Below are 25,119 nucleotides of genomic sequence, written 5' to 3' on the forward strand. Positions count from 1 at the left end.
AGAGTTTTCTGTTAAGCCCGGCCAAAATTTTATTAACAAATAACAAAAGCATACAGTATGTTTACATAGTACTTTTATATCTAGGATGGGCCAGGAGAGTGCCTGCAGTCTGTATCAACACCACATACATCCCGCGAGTTTTATGTCTTTGTCCTCAGCTGATCTCAGCAGTTTCCTTTTTCTACAGCCATTTCACAAACTGTCCTCTAACAGATTTGTTCAGTGAGTGACACTGCATCTCTTACAGCACTAATAATGATATATGACTGTTGATGTCTCAACAGGATTTTGTTTTCTAAATCACAGGCCTACTATTTTGAGTCATTTAAATGTAATTCGCTGGAGACCTACCCAGCTGGGACATGAAGTCAGCAGGAAAATTCATGCACTCTTAGTGAAAAAAAAAAAAGAAAAAAAAAAAGTAAAAGGAGATTTTTGACAGATAAATAATGAAGACTGAATATCTGAAGCTAAAAAACTTAGATTTTAAAAGAAAAACATTTACACATTTTTGTTTACATCTGCAGTCTGCTGGTTTTTCAGATTTGGGATAAAAAGTTAAAATCCTTATGGCAAAGTTTTAATTCTATTGTTTTTGAGAGCATAAGCTTTACCCTTTTATTATAGTTTCTCCATATGCATACAGTGCCAGCTGTGGTGGCAGCCTCTGCAGTTAGTGTCTCTAGCTATCCCAAGTTATCACAGTGAAATCTCTTAACTTTTTCAAACTGTTTAGGGCTAGAAGCTGATATATCCATTAACAATCCTACACAGACACCAAAAGGGTTGCTCATTTGCAAACAAACATTTAAATCCCTAAAGCCCCTGAAAAATCCTTAAGACATAAATAAAGAAGTGTCTATTCTTTTAATCAACATATAAAAGGATTCAAGGAGATAACTTCTGAATCCTCTGAAATCTTTATAGTAAAAGATGGATAATGAAATTTGTTGGTGATCATTCTAAAAACAACTGTGCTCACAAGAACTTCCAAAACTACACCTAGTCCTACTGGTCAACTTCTGGACCAGTAATTCATCTTCTATCAGTGGGAACTCTGAATTCACCTACTGCTATCTATTACTATCACCATCAATGCTGCACATTTGTTCACTTGTCTAAGAAGGTAAAAAGCAGCACTGAGCCTCAAAAATAATAAATCCTGTTTCCAAATTGTTACCAAAAGTAACAACTATAGGAAAAATAATGAAGAAAAATGCCAGGAGAAGAAAGCTGAATGTGCTTATGAAATATACCATGAAAAGGGACCAAAGGCTGGTGCCTTCCCCTGCTGCCTCACTAATGCACCTGGGTACTCACTGAGAGGTACCAGAACTGCCAGCACACTTTCTCATTGTGCTTCAGCTGACAAAGAGTTTAAGATGAGACACACAGCACAGAAAGACATACATTTTCTGTTAGGACTGTCACTGACAATAAAGATCATGTCCTGTGACACATCCAAAACCAGAAACCAAGCACACTGCAATTCCCGCATCAGAAAGACTGTGGCTGTTTTTTAAGGTTTGAGTCTGATCTTTGTTTTCCAACATGGCTTTTTGTATTTTGCCTCATTAAAGCATTCATAGCCTATCAGATATTCCTTTCAGAGGGTTTCAGGGGATGCCAGCAGCTGGGAAGCTCAGCCAGCAGCCAAACAATGCCTGAGTTCAGAAGCGAGCCCAGGATTCCTGCCTCCAGGCTTGGCAAGCCGGGACTGTTAGGGAGGTGATCCGAGTCCATCAGGCTCTGGAAGACAGCCACCCTCTGTCCCTTTGACAGCCCCTCCCCTCATCCCCAGCAGCCAATTCCCTCTGCAGTTGGGCTCCCTGTTCACAAAGCATTGGGAGGGTGGAAAAAGGCAAGAATGGTGCAGTTGAAAACAGAGTAATGCCCGAGCTGCGTTCCCGGTAGTTACTGCTGCTCCTTTTCAACATAGCAATGGAAGAGGTACAACATGGTGCCAGGGGATTTCTATTTGTCAAGTAGAAGAAATATGAGCACACTCTCCCTTCTGCATGAATCAAATGCATTCACAGAAAACCTAACGGATGCCTTGAAATGTAATTAACCAAAACAAATTATGTGGTAATGCATGTTGGATCACATCCACATCCACTCCCTTCTGGAACACCCACAGATGCACACACCCACAGCGATTTGTTCTTCCTTTTTCACCACCTGAAGGTGATGTGGGCACTGTAGACCACCATGGACAGTATCCCACGGGAGTCCTGCTCCCTGCTCCCTGTGACTTGCTATGGTAATGTAAAGCAAGGTGGAAATCAAGCACACGAAGGCTCAAGAGCAGCTACAAGTAACTCATAAATGCTGGCACTGCAATGCCTTGCATGCAGGAAATGCCTTCCCTCTCTGCATGCCCATGCCACCTACCACGGCTCTCCAGGGTTTGCTTTTCCCCCAGCATGCTGGCTGTGTGTAAAAGCAGGGTAATCAAATCTTACTCACTTCACTTCTTGAAGCAACTGCTCGATGGAGAGGAGTCAGCCACATGTTGTCCTTGGCATTGACCCGAGCACCTGCAAACAAACAGCAGAGGTTACATGCACGCCTCGGGTGTGACACCGAGAGTCTGGCCCAGCTGCTCCCCAGTACCCAGGGCTGAGGACATGGTGCTCCCAGTGCTCCCCAGGACTCTGCTGGCACCATGTTCACCTTGAAAATGCATTTCCGGACATCAGATAGATGAAGTGGGACTCGGAAAGAAAGGAACTGGATAGACAGGACTACATTAGGAATTGCTTTGTTTACAGGACAGGAAAGAAGCAAGATTTGCTGGAAGGGATTACATATGTCTGCATGTACACGTGTGTCTATGTAGATGCATGTTTGTAGATCAACTGATACAGCTGGGGGGAAGAAAAGCACTCTTTGCTCAAAGCACTCTACTGTCTGCACACATAACGAAGGGAACTAGCCTGAGCAAACATCTCTTGTTTCCAGCTCCATCAGGCAGACCACCAAAAAATAACCACTTCCCTGCTTCACAAATCGTGCTGGGATCAAGAAAACAGAACCAGGAAATGCTCAGGTTGGAGACATAACTGGGCACTTACTGCATCAGGTTCTGTGGGTGTTACTGGTCAAACCAGAGAAGAGCAAGGATGAAGAAGTACACTTATCTGCCTCCTGTGCAGTTCAGTGCCAACAGGTGCTCTGACAAGGGCAGCTGGGCAAGAGGACAGATTTGGGCTGGCTTGCCAGAAAAAAGGATAAAGGAAGAATATCTGACAACTACAGTGGTTCTGGCTGACTGCAGACCCATTTTTTTTTTAAAAAGGTATCCTGTACATTTGTGTGATCAAAAAGATTTGTTTGCAAGAAATACTAAAGCTGTTCACTGATGTGATACTTCAGGAAGGAAATCTAGTGATAAGGACTAGAGAAATTAATTTTTAAAAGGTCTTAATGTGAAAATATTGTACCTCACAGGTCTGCAGGTAGCAGTATTAGTCGGAGAAGGGCAGCACATACAGAAAACAATGTAGAGAAGCTCAGATGTCATGCACACAGCCTGGGTGAGTCTCTGAACTTCATGAACAAAGGGATGCCAAAGCTTCATTTTGCACCATAACTTAAGTGCATTCAAAAGGCTGTAATTAATAAATCCCACTCTCTGAATCACCAGTACTTTCTGAGAGGTGATTCTCAGGAATATTAAGATGCTTGCCTCTGAATCACAGTGGTTATTGGGAATTGTGCTAGATAATCAGAGAAGGAACAAGTTCTTGCATATTTCCACAAGTCAGGATGCAGTTTTTTGGCTGCCAGGAAAACAAGGTCACTTTCATAACTTCTGCAACAATTAGAGGCAATACTCCAAACTCACCTCAGAACCTGGTGGTACAACCTGCCCTCTGGAAAAACACCCTATAGAACAGACACAGTTTGAAAGAGTTTGCTAATTAATCTGTCCAAGCAAGGAAGCTTTTGCCTTCTTTTGTCTTTGTGAGAAGGCCAATGCAGTTGACACATGAGCATCCTGCCCTTTGCCTGCACTGTGTGAGACTCTGGAGACCAATAAAGCAGTAACTTTCTCCACCATCAGGAAGATGACAGGACTTCAAGGCACTTTCCATTATCCTGATTTGGCCTGGTAGGGGTCTTGGAGATGGAAACAGCTTACATGAATTCCTAGTGATTGACAGCAAATACCTCTTTTTGGGGTTAGAAGTTGTTTTTGTGTTTGCCTTGGGGTTTTGCCTTATGCTCTTAACTAAGGTTTCTTTTGTTTTATCTCTACCCATTCACTAACTCCTACAAGCAGATGGTTCCAAATAAGAAAGGCTAATATGTAGAGCAGCAAAGCATGACCAACATTATTCCTCAGTATTTAACAACTCCAGCAGCATTGGTGAGTACGAAGATGATGAGAAAACCTGGAGAAGAATCTCCATCAGTAGCTATTCATGCCCTTCACTGATCTACTTACACTTTGAGAAACTGAAATAGGTACCAAGAAAGCAACTGAAGAAGACAGTAAAAGGAAGACAAGACCAGTATAAATAAAATAATATACAGCATGCTATCAGCCTTTTCTTTCTCAGCTGTTTTTCACATCTCTTTACCTCTTTGTGCCTCTTTATGTGAAACAGTGAAATTGCTCCTAGGTGTCTAGTGCAGTGCATCAGTTGAATGTGTTTGTGATTTCTGTTTTCCAGGAGCTACACAATTCAGTTGTTGCCTGTTACAGAACTGCTCTTGTCTATTTACTGAGATGCACATCTTCTGAAGAAATGTTTCAAAATATTTTCTCTTTTACTGCCATTTCCTTCACCAAAATCCAGCTCCTAGGTTTCCAGCAGCTCTTTGCAGGCAATGGTTAACAACAATGAAAAAACTTCACCAGCACTGATGCACGGGTTTGGGTACAGAAAATATCTGTCATTTTAAGGATGATCAAGCAGAGGCACTGGGAGAGCAATGCTCATGCTTTCAAAGGGGTGCTCTACACTCCAGGAACTTGGGGGCCCATCCTGTGATAGCCCTGAGGACAGCCCTTTGAAAGAAGAGTGACACAGAAATCCAATTTTAAAGACTAAGTGCTCTAGAACATGCTAATACGTCTAAAATGGGCTGTGTACATACCCCAGAAGCTTAAATTTTCAAGACCATCCCACAACACATCCTCAAAGTCAACCAGAAATTCAGTGTCCCTCTCTTCACTCTGGACCAAGTACCTTAACCACATTTCAGTGCACTTCCTACAATACTCCATTAATTAATCTGTGTGCCTATGAGGACAAAGGGCTGAAAAACACTCAAATTGGTACAAATTTTGTCATTTATAGCACTATCTTCCTTGAAAATGTAAGTTGTGTTAAAGATTTCACTTAAAATCCTTCCAGGTAGCCACAGCACCCACCCATCCTATCAAATATCTACTTTAAAAAAAAAAAGCTCTTCAGAGTAAGCCTTTTCTCAGCCTCACCTTCTCCACTGTGCCCTTCCTGAGCCTGACAGCAAGGCTTAGCTGTAGGGATTTGCTTTGTGAGGCTGAAGTAGACAACATAACATATGTTACAGATAAAATCAACAGAGAGGAAACTTTCTGTATTCTACTTTTCTTTAATATGGCTGTTTTGTAATCTTTGCCATTTTTCACTCTCAAATTTTTCTGCCAGAAGAGGAAATAAATCTGAAACTGCCTCTGTTCTTTAGAGATCTGAAATAAACAACTCGATGCTGGCTTTCAGGAATAAAGATAACATCTCTTTATCATAACCAAAGTACAGTTTTCCATCCAGCACATCTGCCAAATCCCCATCTCTAGATTCCACAGTCTAAATCTCCTATATTAGGGATAGTCAATGGAGGAAGCAAACTGTACTCTTTAACCTATTAATGTCATTATTTACGTGCACCTTTCCAGCTTCTCCTGTAAGACACAGCAACAGGCCCACCAAAATGTAAGGACAGCTTCTTGGCAAGAAGGCCAGAGCCTTCTGAAATAGTAAAGCCAGGTAATATTGCCAAGATGGCAAGTGCATTGGTGGGGAGCAAGGGGTAAGGGACTGAGCTCAAACGTGATGCCCTCAGGCACCAGCTCAAAGCCCAGGATGGGGCTGGGAGGCACCAGCACAAATGGGAATGCAGCCTGTATTTGCCCAGACAATTGCTCTTGCACATCCATGACTGTGGCATCACACAGAGATTCCTTCTGTGAGATGGTTACCTTGCTCCTTCTCCTTTCTGACAGAAAGGTGGTGAAGAAGTACTCAAAGCTCCCTGCCTTCATGTGGCCTGGGAAAACAAAACCACACAGCACCCTTTCCCAGTCTGAACCATATGATTATGGAGCAGACCTTGGAGCTGGTGTAAACCCATCTGACTCTGACATTTAATGGGCCAGGGAGACTCTCAACAGCTGAGGGATCTGGCACTCTCTCCTGTATCAGTTCCAAACAGACTCCATTTCAGTGGCTACCTAGAAAGCCATTCCTGGTCTGTCTCCAACCACCTGGGCAGAAATTTCATTCATTGGACACCACATTCATTTGTGCCGCCACCGGTTTATGGACCATAAATTTCAGAAGGTGTGTATTTAATTTAATTTTTCTCCTGAACACTGGACAAAATGAAATGTGTTGATACTCCTCCTAGCTTCTACTCACGCTGAGAACATTGCTTGACACCAACAGCATTTGTGTGCTTTCTCTCTGTGAGAACACCTCCTCATTTTAAGTCAGACAACAATGTTTTTCTGCTTATGTAACTAAACGTTATGTTCAGATTAATATTTTACGATACACTTTTACTACTACCATTTGCTGACTGAAGAGGTGAAGCAAAGGAAGATGCTGCACTTGTCTTTGCAGCCTAGCTCATGGAGAGATCACAGTCACAAAGAGGTGTTTATAACAAGGCATAAACCTGCTCCTCCAAGCCTCAGAAATCTCCAAACCTGCTCTTGGATACAAGTACTCATGCTCATCATGAGTAATGATGCTTCAGATATTAAAGAACAATGAATAAGTAGGATATACAACACAAAATTAATTTTGACTCATGCTGAGCTAGTTGGGAAAAATCCATGCAGTTCCTGCAGAATGAACCCCAGCACAGTCCCACTGACACAAAGTTCAATTTCTAAAAGCCAACATAAGTTTTTCAGACTCACTTGGATATATAAAACCTCCCTCAGATGCATCACCTACATTTAATGCTGTTGATCAGACAAACCCTATAACCAGCCAATAGATGACATTCTGGCAGTGGAGTGCTGGAACTAAGTGTCCCAGCAGAACTCTAGAAAGCCTTCTTCCCTCATCAGGAATGTTCACTGGGACAGTTTTGGGTGCTGTTTGGGAAAGATGGGCAAAACCATTTCACCTTTCCCTTTATGCGGATATTTCCTGTGCTGTTGCTTGCAAAACTTGAAAAAATACATTGCTCCTGCAATCTCCTCACCCCACAGTGGAACAGCAGTATGTGACAAACAACACACACTGCAAGAACACATGCACAGATTAAATTTATTAACCCCTTCCTCCCAAGGAAGGAAATCATGCTTGCATTTAGCACACTGAAAGCCCACCCAAGTATAACCTGTCAGCAGAGCACTGTTCCTTGCAACCATTCTGCTGCCATCAGGGGTAGAGCAGAAAGATCAGATGTATGATGTATGTCCAGCTAGTTACCCTTGCTAAGCAATTAAGCAACCCAAAATTCCCCCAAAATGAACAGAGGAAACACATAGCTATAGCAAAGTGAGTTCTCATTTTCTGCCTTCTCCAGGTCTGGCTAGACTGGGGAGCCAAAGAAATATGATTGTGTGGTCTGCATGCACCCATCAACAGCCTGATCTGACTTTGAAATTTGGTGCTTTAAGAAGGAAGCTGGCTCAGATCATCTCTAGAAATACCTTCCAGCCTGAATTATTCTAGGATTCAAGGCTGGAAATTAGAAGGTGCCTTGTAACCAAAGGGCTAAGAATTCTGAAGTAATTTCTAAAAAACTTCTGGAATTCATTTGAAGCAGCAGTCTAAAAATTTGTGAAACCAATTGCATAGCAAGGTTGCTTGCAGGGGTTAGAAGTTTGTACCATAAGGTTCCTTTCAGTCCCACATTCTTAAATCCTCATAAGCTTTACTCTTACAATTCTCCAGCTTAGAAAAACATTGCCTTTGAAATCTGCAAGCACATCCAGAAGTTTGCCATGAATTATGCTCCCTTCTTGAGAGATGACTGCTTTATGCTTTGTTCTGACATATTTTGATCATGTTTTCTGTCACTACAACTTTTTTTATTTCTTTTGTTTAGATACTTCCTGCTCCACAGTTTCTAATATCCAAATAAACTTCCTGCCTCTTAGAAACGGGCTTTTAATGTAAATAGCACTTACATTTAAGGTGGGGGGTTTTTTGGGTTTTGTTTGTTTGTTTGTTTGTTTGCTATTATTCCATAATTTTTGCCTAACAGGAATTCTTGGATTGTACTCCAGGATGTGAAGCCACATTTCAAATATGTACTTCAGCAAGATTCTAAATCACAAATAGTGTCAGTTTGAAGGATTTTTAAATTGTTAAAAGCTAGTTATAGTTACTTCGTTTATTAATTCTGCTGAGTCACAGGGTGCCTTTTACGATTGTATCAGCAATTTAAATATATTTTCTAAGCTTGCAAGAAACGCAATCTTCTGTCAAACTCAGACATAAACAATGACATAAAACTCCCTCATATACACTTTGCTGGGTATTCCTTATAGCTTTAAAATTAGCTAACAGCAGTGATGGACTGTACCTTACCTGACAAAATGAGAAGCTCAATGATGTCTGCATCCCCCAGGAATGATGCAACGTGAAGAGGGGTTCTTTTCTCAGCATCCTACAAAACCACAGATTGTACAGTTATAAAACATGGTCAATTACGTACAGGCGTTGGTGTTAAAGAGCGAAGGATTTCTACATATTTAAAATATTTTTCTGGGTGCATTTCTGTTTGTAATTAGAAATGCAATGTCAGCCAGTGAAAGAAGGAAAATGAAGACCTCAACAACACACTTCCTCCCAATAATCCTTTATTTTTTATCACTCATTTCCACCAGACCTCGCAGAGACTTTGCCTTTACCCTGATATCCTATTACAGGTAGATGAAATCAAAGCTAAAATGAGCAAAGAGAGCACCTTTAGGTCTCTTTCAGAAACATTTCCCACTCTTAGGTACCACAGCAACATAATCCAGATGCTTCTGAATATCAGACTTTGTAATGCAGTTTGCACCAACACTACAACACCAGAGTCTTCAAAAGGGTAACTCAGGAGAATTATTTGGAACCACACAAGGACAAGATGCAAACTCATCTTGGATATCTAGCCCAAGATGGGCATGTACACCTTGACTGACCTTTAAACACAAACAAAGTACTACCAGTCAAATCTGTCTTTAAACTTAGACAGCTAAGATATATATATATATATAATTGCTTTTATTTATTTATTTATTTATTTATTTATTTATTTAGATAGATAGATAGATAGATAGATAGATAGATAGATAGATAGATAGATAAAACACTTCTGAAGTTGTATATATATATAAGTCCTGAAATACATTCAGGGTTTTTTTGATTTCTGTAATTTTCCAAATTAAGGAGTTCATTTTAAAGATTTTTTTTAAATTTCAAGGGTTATAAATACAGTGTTCACAAACCTCCTTTATTTTATTACTTTATTCAGCTGATTCCAGAACACAGGCCTTTAAAAGAAACTGCTAAATATTACAATATGGGCAAGAACTGTTCATTGTGCTATTTCATCCCTGTTTCCAGTCCTAAATGCATTTTTGGTTTCTGAACCACAAAAATAAATTCTAAGAGATCTTATCAATCAAATATATTGCAACCTACTAGCATTAAATATTTTAAACTGGTAACAAATTCAACACTTCCTGCAAACAATACCCACAGAGAAATGCTAATACTTGCAGTCTGTCCCTGAAAAGATCTCTGAGCCCATCATGAAAAATACCACTTTTGACATGCCCAAGCAGTCATCAGCCATAAGCTATTTTGGAATATCTTCAAAGTATGCTATAAATGTGGACACATCTGTGTAGCAGAACCATTTGTCATGGGAATGTTGAAAATTGTTTTCCAGCACTGACAAGCATGGAGCCACTGATCACCAGAACAATCTATGTTTAATTTTTGTGTTTGTATTTTTTTAAACATAATGTACGTAGTCCTCAAATTCTGCTGCGCTGGGTTTTGATCTTATGTATTGGGCATGCACATAAAACACTCAGATGACTGGTTACATAAACCCCTGACTGTCACAGGTCAGAGGGGAAGATCTCTTACAGCCTTTCACTTTCTCACACGGTAGGTCAATTAAAAGAACATTAAGCAGTGTCCCTGCAGCAGTGTTTGCCCAGGAAGCAATGTCACAAGTTACTCTCATATGCTTCACTCCTAACACCACAGAACAGCTTCTACAGGCTACAGAAGCTCTTGTGAGATCTTCCATAGTTTTCATATTCCCTGTCCTAAGGCTCCCTAGGGCAAAAAATATACTGACTGATCAAACATACATATAACAGTAGAACCAGTTTTGGTTTTTTTTTTCTTAGTTTGTTGATATTAATGCGTGAAGCTCTCTTTAGTACAACACAGTACTGGGAATAGCCATTGTACCTGTCAGTGCAACACAGCCACATTTGGCAAGAGCAGAGCAGTTTGAAGCTGAATGCTAATGATGCAAGACCAAGCAAGTTTCTGTGGCATGGGACCAAGGCTGCCCAGTGCTTTGTTGGTTACAAGCAATTTTCTGTACTAACCTGCAAATCTGATGCAAAGTTGATAACTGAGGGGGGAAAGGACATGAAACAGAACATTTTACTCTTCTGTAACAGGAGTAACTAACTCTGTAAGCTTTCTAAGTTTTCAGTTTTTAAAATCAATACAGAGCCCTCTCATATTCACTGTGAATCAAGTTTTCAGAGAAAGACGGGTTAGTCACAACACTGAATTTAAGCTTTATTTCTCCAAGAGCAAAACTCCTAAAAATTCTCCATTTATCATAACCAGACACAAATCAGCATTCACTTGCACACAGGCAACATTTTCAGGAGTTTGGCAGGGGGAAATCCACACACCACAGCCGCAGCTGAGCGTGCTGTTGAGGAACTGACTGGAGGAACACGCTGGAGTTCCTGTTTAGACTGTGCACACCACTGATACCAAACCAGAGGAACTGAGGCTTCTGCCTGTGTTCCCCCACAGTCCCTGTGTCCCCTGAGAGCTGGGATCCCTCACAGCCACACTCCCCAGCATCCCGACATCCATTCAGCTCCAGAGCTCCTCGGCCGTGCTGCTGCTAACAGGAGCAAGAAGTAAATCCAGAATGATCTAAAGTCTGGAGCCCGTACACAGAGAGACGGATAAAAACTGCTGTTCCAAGGAAAGGCTTGGCAGAACCCCAAAGCTCAGCACACATTATCAAGGCAAGGAAGGTAAGTGGGGGAAGAGATGATAACAGGATTACAAAAAGCATTAAGAGAAATAATCAGACTTGCTTCAAGTGCAGTTCTCAGAACAAAAGGTCAGCAAGAGACAGTAGATAAGGTATAAACAATGGCTAGAAAACCATGCTGAGATGAGATATACTCTCTTTGCAGTACCTAAAGGGGGCCTACAAGAGAACTGGAGAGGGACTTTTCACAAGGGAGTGCAGTGATAGGACAAGGGGAAATGGCTTCAAGCTGAAAGAGGGCAAGTTTTGATCAGATACTGAGAATAAACTCTTCACTGTGAAGGTGGTGAGGTACGGACACAGGCTGCTCAGAGAAGCTGTGGATGCCCCGTCCCTGCAGAGTTCAGGGCCAGGCTGGATGGAGCTCTGAGCAGCCTGGTCCCGTGAAAGGTGAAAGGTGTTCCTCATGGCAGGAGTTTGGAACAAGATGAGCTTTAGGGCCACTTCCAATCCAGAGCATTCTGTGATTAGTAGCCTACATTAGTTCACAGAAATGATGATGCTGCAGATTAACATTTCTGTACATCTGTTCTTTTTTTTTTTTAATATAGATAAAAGAAACTAAGAGTCTAACAGCGAGACAGTCAGGAACAGAAGGCCTCAGCAAGAAAAACACTCAACACATGCTTACACTGTTCAAGTGATCACAGTGGCACTGATAAGGCCCTCACAGGCTTAAAGTTAGGCTAGTCCTTAAGTGCTTTATTGGATCAGAGCCTGGGGTACATGAAGATTACAGAACAGGGAGCTGAATGAATCATATCAGCACATGTAAAATAATCAGGCACATTAAGGAAAGGGCCTACATTTTCTCCTCAACACAGCCTACATGTCAAAGGTGATAATGGATTTGAATTTTGGTATCAACTGCAACTGCTCAGATCAGGTGAAGCTTAGGACAGAGTTATTTGCTATTAAAACGTAAGTGCAACTGCTGCAGAAAATAAGTCTATGTATCCTTTCTTTGTCACCAAACTGACTGAGCAGCTAACAGGAATAGTTGGAGTTTACAGAAGGAGTTTAATCAACCACAGAAACAGTTACTGAAGCCTTTGGATTCCCATCACGTTCAAAATGTGCCTGGGTGGCAGAATAAAGCACATGAATGGCTATAACTTCCACTGATCAAGTCTAACCAAAATAATGACAGAAACTCCTGCTCATTCACTCCATTTACAGTTGTTACATCTGAGTACACCTCATTCAAACAGCACAACCATTGAAAAAAAAAATCAGATACAAGTTGACTTCAGAAAAATTAAATATTTGGAACTGTTAGGAACTACTGAAGAGGCTAAAAGCATATGAGCACCTACTTCTTGGGCTATTTACAACTGTTCAGAGCCAAAAGCTGATGATGTAACAAGAAAATCTCAGCTGCTTCAAGGATTTGCTCCTCCTCATACATTCTTTTATTAAAGCCTATAGTTCACAGAGTAAATAAAAAAGTTTGACTGTGAGTGCCACAGGTGAAGGTGAAAGTCAAGCTCTCTAACTTATGTTTTGTGCTTTGTGTTCTTTCTTCTGCATGGTAATAGAAATTCCCATTTGAAAATGCAGATCCTCATTCTAGCACCTCTCATCCCACAGTCTTCATGTCAGCCTCAGAAATAAAGATTTTTCTGGACCGAGTCCTAAATTGCCAAGTGCTCATGAAGCAGAAGAGGCAAATACTTTGATCTTCTAGAACAAGAAAAATTATCTTCTTTCTCCCCTGTCATCTAACAATTGCCTTCCATGGGGCTGACAGTGACTTTTATGCTAGAAAAGCATAACTTAAGAATTAATTACTAATTCCAGACTGAGACCATAGAAAGTGTTATCCTAAAGAATGGAAATATTTTGATGCTTACAGGTATTCACTGTAAGATTGAAAAGATAGACTTAAACAACTCCTCCATTTTTATAAATACAATACTGACTTTGGACGGGGCGGGGGGGTGTTAAGGCATGGGAGCACACATCACTCAGGATGGAAAAAGATTCAGAAAATTCAAGTATTTCAGGCTGATATTGCTAGCTTTGAAGACAATACTGCAGTTACAGCCAGATTCTGCCATGAGACTTTAATGGTCTATACATCCTTAACTGTCTCAAATTGGTGAGTCACCAGCACAGATATATATAACACAGTAACCACTACTGCTACCACGCTGCTGCAATGCAACCCAGAATATTTCAGACTCTGTCTCTCCAGCAGAATCTTCTTCACAGTTCAAAAATTTTCTTTACGAAGTATTTTAAAAAAATTCTAAGCCAAAAAAAGATTTTATCTAACCAGAAGTCATGCTAGTTACATTGCACTGTGAACATCAGTGTAATTTTATATTCAATTTTGCTACATAATGGAGAATTGCTCATAATTTCAGTAGAAAAAAAAATAAGCACACAGTACCTCCAAAAACATGCTTGGCAATAGTACAGGAATATACAGAACTTGTGTGAGTGTGGGAAGACCTGGATGAAGCCTGAATCCTCCTGACAAAGGCAGTCTTGCAAATCTATGCCTTTCCAAGCAGAATAACGAGGAAAAAAGTAATGAACTGCACACATACATGGGTTTCCATGATGACTTCCTTCCTGCCCTCCTTATCTCATAATAAACCACCACATAAATACACAGTCCTGCATGTATGGCCCTGCAATCTCTGCTGGAGCTGCTGCCTGTTCCTCTGCAGGCACTCTGCACCTAGAAACAGGGCTCCATCCAAGAGAAAACACAGCATTAGGGGATAAAAAATAAAAACAGAGTGTGAAATTACTTGCAAACAACACTTCAGTTATGGGGAATACTGGAAGGTTTTTTGACTTTATTTTTTTTTTTACTGTGGATATTTTGAAGGGAAACTAAACTGGAAGAAAAATGAAAATGGAAATTTCACAGGAAGGACTTTGGTTTATAACTTCCCACACAGCAACTGGACTTTGCAGACATAAGGTGCTGCATGGCAAGTGTATTATGAATCCCAAACAAGAGGGGGTAACAACTGGATCCAGATGCATCCCTAGATTCTGTGGTCTCACTCTTCCCTAAGTAAAAACAGCACCCCAAAATATCCCCACCTTCATACACATAACATGCTCACCCTGCTGCTCCTGAGTGTACCAAAGAGCAAGTGTAGAGGACATCTAACTGCAACTAATCTGGCAGTCTGGACTGTCCAAGTGACACCACAAACGTCCTGGGAAAACAGGGTGCACAAGTGGCATCATGTGCCCCCAAAGTACAGGCAGGGACTGGAGAGGTCAAAATGAGGATTACAGTGGTAGAATGAACCAAAATCACACTTGTAATTCAGACAGATTGCACTTTTTTGCAAAATAGAAGTGACAATTACAGCACTATCCAGAATGAAGCTATTTCCATCAACAAACAAGTTCTTGGCTTGGGAAGATATTAATTATTCTACCAGACCAAAAAAAAGTAATCTTCCAAACTTCTGATTTCCTCCAAACTCTTTCCTGAGATTAATTTTCTCTTGGGAAATCTGCACATGCATTCCTAGCTTGTGCTGTTTCTCTAGTCACTTTTTCTTCTGTCTTCCAAATACTTCTATTGATGGAGATTTAAAAACCCCGATTTTTTAAACTTCAGAAATTCCCAAAGCTTGCTGCAAAACCGGACTTTTACTTTGCATCCCTGTCCTACCTATATTTGAACTATTCCAGTGTTAACACAGCCAACCAAAATGATCAACAAAGGACAAATCTCTGCCAAACAGTGTCAGAGTTTCCTCTCACGTGAGCAACCAAACACTAACATGGAAGTAATTAAAAACACCCTTAAAATAGAAACAGAAGCATGCAGTGCAAATTGCCAGCTCACAGCACAATGAGGGGGAAATCTTTTCATCTTTCTTCAGTGATATTTTAAGCAATTGACACTTCCCTGCAGTCCCTATTCAGAACAAAACCTTCAGAGTTTGTGTTGACCACTATCTTTCTAATCACTTCAAAGAACAGCTCTGAATTTTGCTCCTGACGAGGCAAAGCATTCTTGGGTGGATTCTGAGCATTGTAAGCAGTATTCTGGGCAAAACCATTCCATGACTTTGTCTATTAAGTACTATGGGACTCATCTGCAAAACACATATTCTTCATCTAATCTTGCACCTGACAGCTGAGAGCATCTCCCTAGCAACCATCACCAACGTGCTTGAAGCCAAAGGATAGAAAGACATTGGAGAAACCCACAATAACCTCATACAGGAAATGCTATTTTGAAAACCCAGCATGAAACACAGAGGAAATTTTGGGGCTATGGTGTTCATCTATCTTGCTGAGGGGGTTTGGTTTGGCTTAGTTTGGGTTTTTGGTTTATTAAGATCATCAGCAAAAACAAAGGAGGGAACTCAAGGGAGATGATTCTTGAAGGAAGCACTTTTAGAACTTGCAGGAAAACAATCAGGAACTGATAATCATGGGGAAAGCTTAATATCAAGGCCTTGGATCAGATTTAAAACAGTGGCATGTCTTTCCTTCTACTGGACAGCAAATGGGGTGGAGTCCCAGTTAACCCGACCTGTAGGATCACCTCTAGTTCCTTTTGGCAGCTCTGAACCACACACTTGGACCCCACCACCTGCAAAAGCTGCAGTGCCAGGACCATACCAGACCAACTGCTGGAGTTAGCAATGAACAGACTGATGCTTTTACATCACAGAAAGCCATGAAGAGAAGGACGGTTGGTTCAAAAGTCCAGGAAACACCTGGAAATTATCATTATGCTTCTACTGTATATTCTCACCACTTTGAGACGCCACAGATTGTAGACAGGACTGGCAGGACTTTTTTCCAACACTATGGATATAAGTTAAAATCAAAGAGGGGGGAAAAAACCCACCCCAATTTCTGGAAAAAAAGACCAAGTTGACTTGGAGATATTTTTTTCACTGTCAAAGCATTCAACTACTACTTGTTTACAGCTGCTTACCATTCTGGCTAGAATAAGCCAATCAGTAATTCCTTTGTTGGCAAATTGTGGCCAAGATTCTGCTTCCTTACTCTCACTGCTGAGAATTACAGTGAAGCTTTAGTTCAAGTAGAGTCAAATGCATAACAGCTCCTGATCTGTAAAGACTCTTCATAAAAGGAAACCCTACAGAGAGTAAAAATATGCAATTTTCAGCTGTTTTCATTCATTTTCTCAGTAGGAGAAAAAACAATGTCCCTGACTGACCTGCACATTTGGAATAATTATCATACACTTAAAAAATCTAAAGTCATCTGCTGGAGATGATTACATTGACTCTTACCTAGGATACCACTGAAGCCCCAAATCTCTCACTTCCCAATCATTTCCATTCTGTTATGTGCTAATTGCCGAGAACATTTTTCATACTGTCATTGCCACAGTGCACAAGCAGGGTGCACAACATGCCAAGTCACATACCAAGGCGTTGACATCCTCAGTTTTGTAGATCAGCATCCGTATCTCTTCTGGATCGCCGCTGAAAATTGCCTGGACCAGTGGTGGCTGGAAAAAGAAAACAGAAGCAGAAGTATTACAGGTTTGTTTATTTTCTGTCTAAACTGAGAGCATTTCACTCCTGCTAACAGTTGCTAAAGCTGCCCAGAGACATGGTGTGACCCCAGTAGCAAATAACAGGAGTATCTCATCAGTAAGAGCTATCAGTTTGTGAGGATAAACCCAAACCATGAGCGTGTTTGTACCTATAATGAGCGTGTGTGTGCACAAACAGGGACTCCCACTAGAACGGCAACTTTTGTCAACAACACGCAATTAGCCCAGATGTTCTCCCTGGCATGTAAGGGGAAAACTAATTACATCAGATAGTGCTGCATGCTTGCTCTTGGCACAGATTAATGGTCATGCAATACACATTTAGAAACAGAACATTATGCAGATAATGAATTTCTGGGCAATCACTAAACAACTTGTATTTTTTAACTGAATAAATACACAATGAGCGCAGTTAATTTTAACCACCCAAGAAGCGAAATAATTATCTTATTGTCTCAAGTCTGTTATTATGCTGTTATGAATTGGCATGCAGAAATAAATAACCAGGCCCACAGGAGAAACAATGTGCCCTGCTCGCTGCTCGCCAGTGCTGGCGTCACCGCTGGGCAGCGGGAGGGAGCTCTCACCGCTCCCACACTCTGCCAGGGCTGGAGACTCCCATCCTTCGACCACCTTGGCAGCAAATACCTGACTTAGCAACCAAGCCGGCAGCACACTGAACTAAAAGAAGACAAACCTTGCTGCTGGAGACTTGGGAAAAGAAGGGGACAACTCACAATCCCATAAAGCACGTGGTCGAAACAGGTGCCACTTTCGCCAGCGCCCTTCTGAAGGCAGTGTGTGCCCCCCAAGTGTCACCCCTGGTTGTCTCATGGTCCTACTGGCAAAAAAGAGTTTGTGGTGCCTTGCAATAACCAGGATCTAAAATAATCCTGTAAAACAGTAGCATTCATGACTACTTAAGCACATAAAACCTCAACAGTTCCTGAGATTCCAGAATTTTACTGTCTTGTAAACAGGCTATCTCGAAATTCACAAAACAGGCTGAAAGAAAAAGGCAAATACCATTTCCTCCCTATCTTTTCTCACTCAAACGTGGAAAATACATTTCTAAGTTAATAGTGTCTATTTTAAGACATATTAATCCCTTATGTCCTTGAGAAACATTCGTACTGGAATTTCATTCTTGCCACTCCTCCAAAAGTGAAAAGGACTAAAGCAACGTCTTTCATGGCAACTGTCTATGTCTTACACATTGTAATGAATGTTTGAAAAAGAAAGGGGAGAAAAAAATCACTTGAACCATTTAGCATGCTCCCTTCCCCAGCCATGTCAGAGTGGGTAGAGAATATTCCCCAACAGAGAATGCAAACACCAGAGCCAAGTCTGTTCCCTTCTCTCCTAAAACTAATAGCTATGAAGAATCAGTGAATGCTTATGAAATTATGATGCTTGCATCAAAATATTTCATTTCCTGTGCATTTATCATAATGTTTAAATTAAAAAAAAAAAGGAATTAACAGTAAAGCAGAGAACTCTCCAATTTCAAGGTGAAAGGAAACACAGTCCAGGAGCCAAGAAACAAATACCCCCAGCATCTTAGATTATTCCCTGAACCCCTTTGCAGGTATGCCCAGCACCCAGTGAAAAGTATCAGCCAGACTCTGGTGACATTTAAAGTGATACCTCAGACAGAGGTAAGGGAAAAAAACTCACAATTCAAGTCTATTAGACTAAAAAAAACCCAAACCAAAAACAACAAAAAAACCCCACCACCAAACAAGTTCAAGTGCTGTTACAGGCAATATTTTTCTTTTAGAAAAGGAGGTAGTAAAGTCCTGTGCATCATTACATTAAAAAAAGGAAAGTCTACAGTAAGACACTTTGACTCTTCTTCTCTCTGCCAGAAATTTGAATCAGACACTTGGCTTTACAGGAAGTGTTTGACCTTTCTAATTAGCATCAGCTACTTAACACAGAAAGCAGATTGAGAATAACATTGTGTTTTTTAGACCTGTAACACACAGGAGATCCTCATCTCAATTCCTGTCCACCATACCCTGGTCACATCCATCTGCAGTTCCTCAGACCAAACCCCAGTGTTTATCATGCCTCTGAAGCAGGTTATAACTCCTACCACTGATACACATAACCTTTGCTGACAGGAGAAAGTTGCCATATACCCATTTCAAAGGCCTCATCCTTCAGACCTTTTTCCCCTGAAGGAATTAAGTTTTATAAATTAATTACGATAAAATCTGTCTCTCCTAGTTGTAGCAGCAGGAGACAGAGATAATGGAGAATGATCAGAGCCTACAAACTGGAAAGAGGAGATAAAACCAGTACAGGTTAATAACCATCTTGAGTCACTGCTGTGCAGCCTTCTCCAGCTGGCCATTTTGCCAATTCACTATGTCATTATTTTACTTTATTTTCAAAGGTATTCATTCTGAAATGAGAGTGTATTATTATTGAGGCAATTTTATTACATATTGAGACCCGTTTCTGTGTGAGATGGGCAGTCAAGTATAATGACCTGTCCAGGAAATACGCGTCAGAACTGTGTTGCAGCATTACTGCTCAGTTTGAGGTCAGAGCTGAGAAGATGCAGTATCATTCATCAGCACAATGGAAAAAGTATTGCTGCATTCAGCAGCTGACAGAGATGGAACAGGGCTCGTGCAGTGACGTACACATTGATGATGGATGCCCAATGACCTGAACAGATTACTTTTTTGATCTTCAGTGATAACCATATTCATGCCTCAATGACTTCAAACAACCCTTTATTTTTTTTTTAAATTTCTGAAGGGTAGATAATGATCCTTCCTAATTATCAAAGGACAGTATATTTTTGGGAATCATTTCTAAAACTTGTGACATCATTCATGGTTTATTCCATTAACAGAAATATTTTGCTTTAAAAGACTTCAAATTCAGAAGTTGTTAAACTCTTATAATAAAGGGGAAAAAAGCAGAAGCATAGAGCGGATTATATATAACTATTATTAGAATTAAGCAAGTGAGCAGGGTTTTGGAATGATGAACAACTGTTTCATCAGCTCAGCTCTCTGTAGCTTCCAATTTCTTGAAGAGAATTTCAGTTGGGAGTGTTCACATTTTTTTCTGAAAATAAACCCCAGCAGCTAACAAAACCCTTTCCATGTTACTTTTTCTACAGTTACTATGTTAAGTATGGAACTTACCAACAAGTTTTATCAGAAGGTTCTTTACTTTGTGCTGTAACAAGAATTTTAGTAAAAAAATAAAATTGTGTCTGCAGACATCTTCCAGTGTTGCAACATCTTACTATCTATACTGAATGCAGAGCAATCATAAGCTGGACTTCAACTCATCAGGTAAAATTAACTTGTTGAACTGAAGGCACAATTATTTTTTCAGCAACAGAATTTAAACCCACATAGAAGAATGTCCTGTGGCTCAGCTGGATTCCACAGAGCCAACAAGCCATTCCAAAGGAAAAAGTGTGACACTGGGAAATTCTCCTTCATAGATCTGACTATCACCAAGGGCCATTGGCAAGCCTCTGGCTCCAGAGGAGATGAAGCATTTAAGTGGATTGTCTCAAGTATCATTTGAATTACTATGTCCAAAGCAGGTGCTGAACCTCCTAGCAAACCACTTAGTGTTTTTCTTGAGTAGCTAGTAACTGTGACAAATACTGAACATTTTGCCTTGATTTTAGATATCCTGGCCCACTAACCAGGTCTTATTTAAGCCAGATTTTTGTTTGACAGGAGGCAGAAGCAGATAAGGAAAGGATGACTGACTCCCATGCCCATTTGATCCCATAGATTGCCATTTGTTCCTGCAAGCAAAAAGAGGCTATATTTTGATCCTTTATTAGTTCTAATTGCCTTACATCAAGTTCCTGGGCTAAACACTTGGATACATCCATGGACTCATGTAACTAGCAAGGCAATGTAGCAAGACACACAATCATTACAAAGTGGTGTTGATTCTGACGGTGTTTTGCCAAACACCTCTTTTTTTTCTGAAGGCACTCCCACTAATCAAGATGACAAGGTTGTCTGCTATGTCACATCACACACATCTATTTCCTTCCATTGGCCAAGGCAAAAAGGCTACTCCTCTTCCTAATTTTAGTTTAGGACTTTCTCTGTATATACAGCACATAAGTATTTGAAATGCTGTGTTAACTGACAAGTCTGTATTAGTGAACAGCCATTAACTGGATTTCTCTTAATTCTTAGAGTGCATTCCCCTGATGCTTAGTATTTATACAGTTCCACGTACAGAAATTACTCAGTACTGATCATTTTTAACAGGCTTTGTAGTCTATTTCCCTTGCATCGGGGTTAGCCTTTTACTGTGTTTTATAAAAGAATTGCTGGGTAAATACAAAAAATATTTGCTCTTAATTTGTTAATTGGAAGGGTGCAATCCTGTTGTAGGAATTTCTATATACACTTCTGACAGAAAAGTACATTCAGAGCTGGTATTTGGAGAAGAATGCCCTTGGATGGCTGCTAAGAGGTGTTATATAGCAATCACAGATTTTTACTAAGTGACTCTTAAGGAATACTTGTCCAAGCTACTGAAAAGCTGGTGAGAATCAAATCTGTAAATTGACTGTACTGGTTCCCTGGAAGCGCTGTGACAAACTAACAGCATTGTTAAGTGAGCAGATGTACTTAGGACATTTATACTGAGCAGATCAATAAATTCCCTGTACGCTGCAACATTTCAAACACGGCAGAAAAAAAATTCAGCTCATTTAATTCTATCTTATTATGTCCTTCCATTTACTGTAGACTAGCCCGGTGATTTAAGGACTGCACATCAATCCTCTGCAGCAAGGACAGCATGCATGCCTACACATTGCTATTTATTTCAATTTGTTTCACTGTATTTGAATGGTCAAGGCCAACAACTTATGTGACACACAGAGGTATTCAAAAAAACACAAGTCAACACTCCCAAAACTAAAAAAGAACCTCTGTGTGACAGAGGCACTTCCAAGCTGAGAGATCTTTGTGTTGTTTTTAGGCCAGCATTTAAAAGATGCAACTGTGCTCTGACATTTCCCTGGACCAATGGCTTTCTAACTTGCTGCCATGCTGTGCTTCAGTTGCTCAGAGGGATGTAATGGGCATTTAAGTTTTATTGCAAGAAGTGTTGGGTCTTCCTGTAATGGCCCCCTTTTCCATCCATATCATTTATAACAGCTTCTCCAAAGCCTCAGGCTATTTTTGTCCTTCAGGCCATAAAAAAGCTTCACATAAACACACAGGGCACACAGGAGCAGTGGAGAATTGATCACTGCTTCATTTGCTGTTACGATCTCCTGAAAATAGGTAAAAAATTATATATAAACTCCAAACAGAACACATGTTAAGCTTCAAAAGCAACTTTTAACCTAAATTTTTAAAGAAAGAAGAGCTGGAGGGAGGTGTCCGCATTTGCCTGCACAACACAAGCCCACAGTTGAAAGGTTCCTCCTCCAATGCTTTCATCAAATGATGAATGGCAACTCCATCAAAACACCCAAAAATGCTCAGTGACCAAATGGAAAATACCCCAGTGCACACCTGTGTCTTCCAGTATGGTCAAGCCCTAAGGGACACGTACTGAATGGCACCCAGGCCATCAGCAGATGTCTGCAAGGACCCTCAGCATGGTACAAATGGTGCTCAGTGTGCTTCTTCCCCTCTCAGGAAGGCAGAAGTGGTTCCTAAGTAATTGTTCACAAATGTCTGAATAATTCATGCAGTGCTAACATGGTCCATAGGTAGTTCCACGTAGGCATGTACTCAGCCTTTCCCACAGTGGCTTCCCAAACAAAGACTTGAACATTTACAGAAATATTTGGTGCAGAATTAGTTAGAATGCAGTGATTCTAACACGATCAGCAGACATTGCCATTGCTGGAAACACTAGGAAAACCTGAGATTAATCACTGGTGTACATTGCCAACTACATGGCAATCACAAACAGCTACAGAAACAGAGCAGCTCCAACCTTCCTCTGCTGGACAGCCAGGCAGCAAAGCCTCGGGGCAGCAGGGCCCAGGGGAGGACCTGCACCCCACCCCTCCAGCTGAATTCAGCACGGTGCCTGGTATCCAGCACTGACCAGGTTCAGAGGCTGGAATTACAGCCTACCAAAACCCTTCTGCATCTTCTGGACGGGAAAAATCACATCCTCAGCTTTAGGTGAACAAGTCTGTTTTCCAAAACTCCAAGTTCCCTAATGATGTACAGTAACTGGAATGAAGGAGGAAGGGAAAAGCATGATCACTGGAAAATGGTTGAAATAGTAGCAGTAGAGCTGTCTGAAACAAGATTGTCCTATGATAAGCTGACAAACATCTTCCTTTAAGGATCTTGTTTTGAACATTGCTTACACTAGGTTTGGAAAAGAGCAACCCGAACTGCCTAGAGCATGGCTCAACCCTGAAAAGGGAGCAGAGCTGTCACAACACATCCTGCATCACCTGCTTTTAAATGATTTCCCCTCCAATAGAGCTGAACTTTTGCAAAAACAAACTGGGCTTGGGATTGGAAATCCAGGCTGTGCTCCCACAGGCTTCTGGCTTTCTCCTCCCACTCAGTAAGGCCCTGATGGCTTTTGCTTACACCCCACCCACAAACTCCCTGTCTGTGGCCAGACAGAGAGGACAATAGATCTGATACTATAATTAAACATAATCACAAATAATCGTTTAGTAAGTGATGTACAAACCAGACTGTACTGCACTACACTTTCCCAGAAGCTACTACACATCTAGTGAAGTAACAAGAATAAACCAGCTAAACCCCTGCCTCCCCACCACCACCTGCACCCTGGTCCTCTCTGTGCTCAGCCCTTTCCCCTCTCCTACTTGCCTTTTCCTAGATTTAAACCTTGTTCTCTCTATCCCTCTTTGTCTGCTGCCCCATTCCCATGCTGCTGGAGCAGGGGAGCTGGAGTTCTTGGCTGATGCACACTAGGACACTTTTAATTGTAAATACACACTATGAAATAAATGATTGTATTTTCAGCAAGTGAGAAAGAAAGAAAGAAAACAACATATTGAGGCAGCTGAAACTTTAACGTGACATTCATTTAGTCAAGCCTCCACAATACTTAAAAAGGAAAATAGTCAGGATTGACCCTGCTTGTGCAATGCTGGACCCAGCCCGGTATTTCTGTTCGCACAATTTGTGATATGCCATTCTAGACAGTGCAAAACAAGCCTCTGGCAGAGCTATTTCTGGTGTTAGCTTGGCTCCAGATTTTGGCTGCCTCCCATTTTTCATTAGGAAGCCTATCAGCTGCCCCAAGAATTGCTTATGTTTCCAGGTGAAGTGAAGGTTACATCCTGCCCTTCCTGGAATCCTGAAATTCCTCTGCACACTGAAAGTACTGCAAGTTGCCTATGTTTCATTGAACTTATCCATTAAAGGCACTAAAATAACTCTTGGCCTGTTAAATTTAGATCACTTCTAAAAAGGAAAAGAGCTCAGACTGTTTAATTCAGCTTGCCCAGTGTCCTTTCCTTCATTCTCATTACTGGAGGCTGTCCACCAGTCTTAAGTGCTAGGGTTTGGTTTTAGTTTTGGCATTTTGGATTGGGAGCTAGTGGGAGTTTTTTAAGTGCCTCCAGATCAGATCAGAAAATTAGATAATAAATACTGTTCTGAAGTTACATTAATCAAGTGGAGACAAAGACTCAGCACTGTGCAGACTAGTTAAAATAGGGAAGCTTTTTTAAAGGAGACAAAAATAAACATAGTAGCATAACATTTGTTACATTCATCAGCATTTGTTACCCATTTTAGTGGAAGAAAGTCTGTCACAGACGGCATAATAAGATTTGTTAAATTACAAAGATTGAGGATAATTGATCTAATAGTACGCTGAATTCTCCTTGTCCTCCTGAATTTCTTTGTTCAAAGTTTCTTGAGAATTTGATTTGATACAAACTGTGTTGTGTAATATCTCACAACAGACGTATCAGCGACACCATTAAATAAGTCATGCAATTGTAATGGCAGTACCAAAAAAAGGATCCAATTCCTTTTATATGTAGTTAGCAGCATGTGCTGCACTACTTATCCATTTGAGCACTTCTTGTCCTATCTATATTTTGTTTTCCAGAGCTTCTGCCTTTTTAT

General features: G+C 40.8%; 1 protein-coding gene across 6 annotated transcripts in view; it reads right to left on the reverse strand.

The window, feature by feature from the left end:
• ANKRD44 (ankyrin repeat domain 44) overlaps nucleotides 1–25,119 on the reverse strand; it is a 140,885-nt gene that overhangs the window by 62,412 nt on the left and 53,354 nt on the right. For all 6 annotated transcript variants that reach the window (XM_063400213.1, XM_063400211.1, XM_063400209.1 and 3 more), the window contains exons 2-4: nucleotides 16,886–16,969; nucleotides 8,769–8,847; nucleotides 2,470–2,540 (exon numbers count right to left, since the gene is read on the reverse strand). In XM_063400213.1, the coding sequence (XP_063256283.1) occupies nucleotides 2,470–2,540; nucleotides 8,769–8,847; nucleotides 16,886–16,969 (234 nt within the window). The remainder of the gene's footprint in view (nucleotides 1–2,469; nucleotides 2,541–8,768; nucleotides 8,848–16,885; nucleotides 16,970–25,119) is intronic.

Source organism: Prinia subflava, chromosome 6, assembly GCF_021018805.1.
Source record: "Prinia subflava isolate CZ2003 ecotype Zambia chromosome 6, Cam_Psub_1.2, whole genome shotgun sequence".
Classification (NCBI taxonomy): Eukaryota; Metazoa; Chordata; class Aves; order Passeriformes; family Cisticolidae; genus Prinia; species Prinia subflava.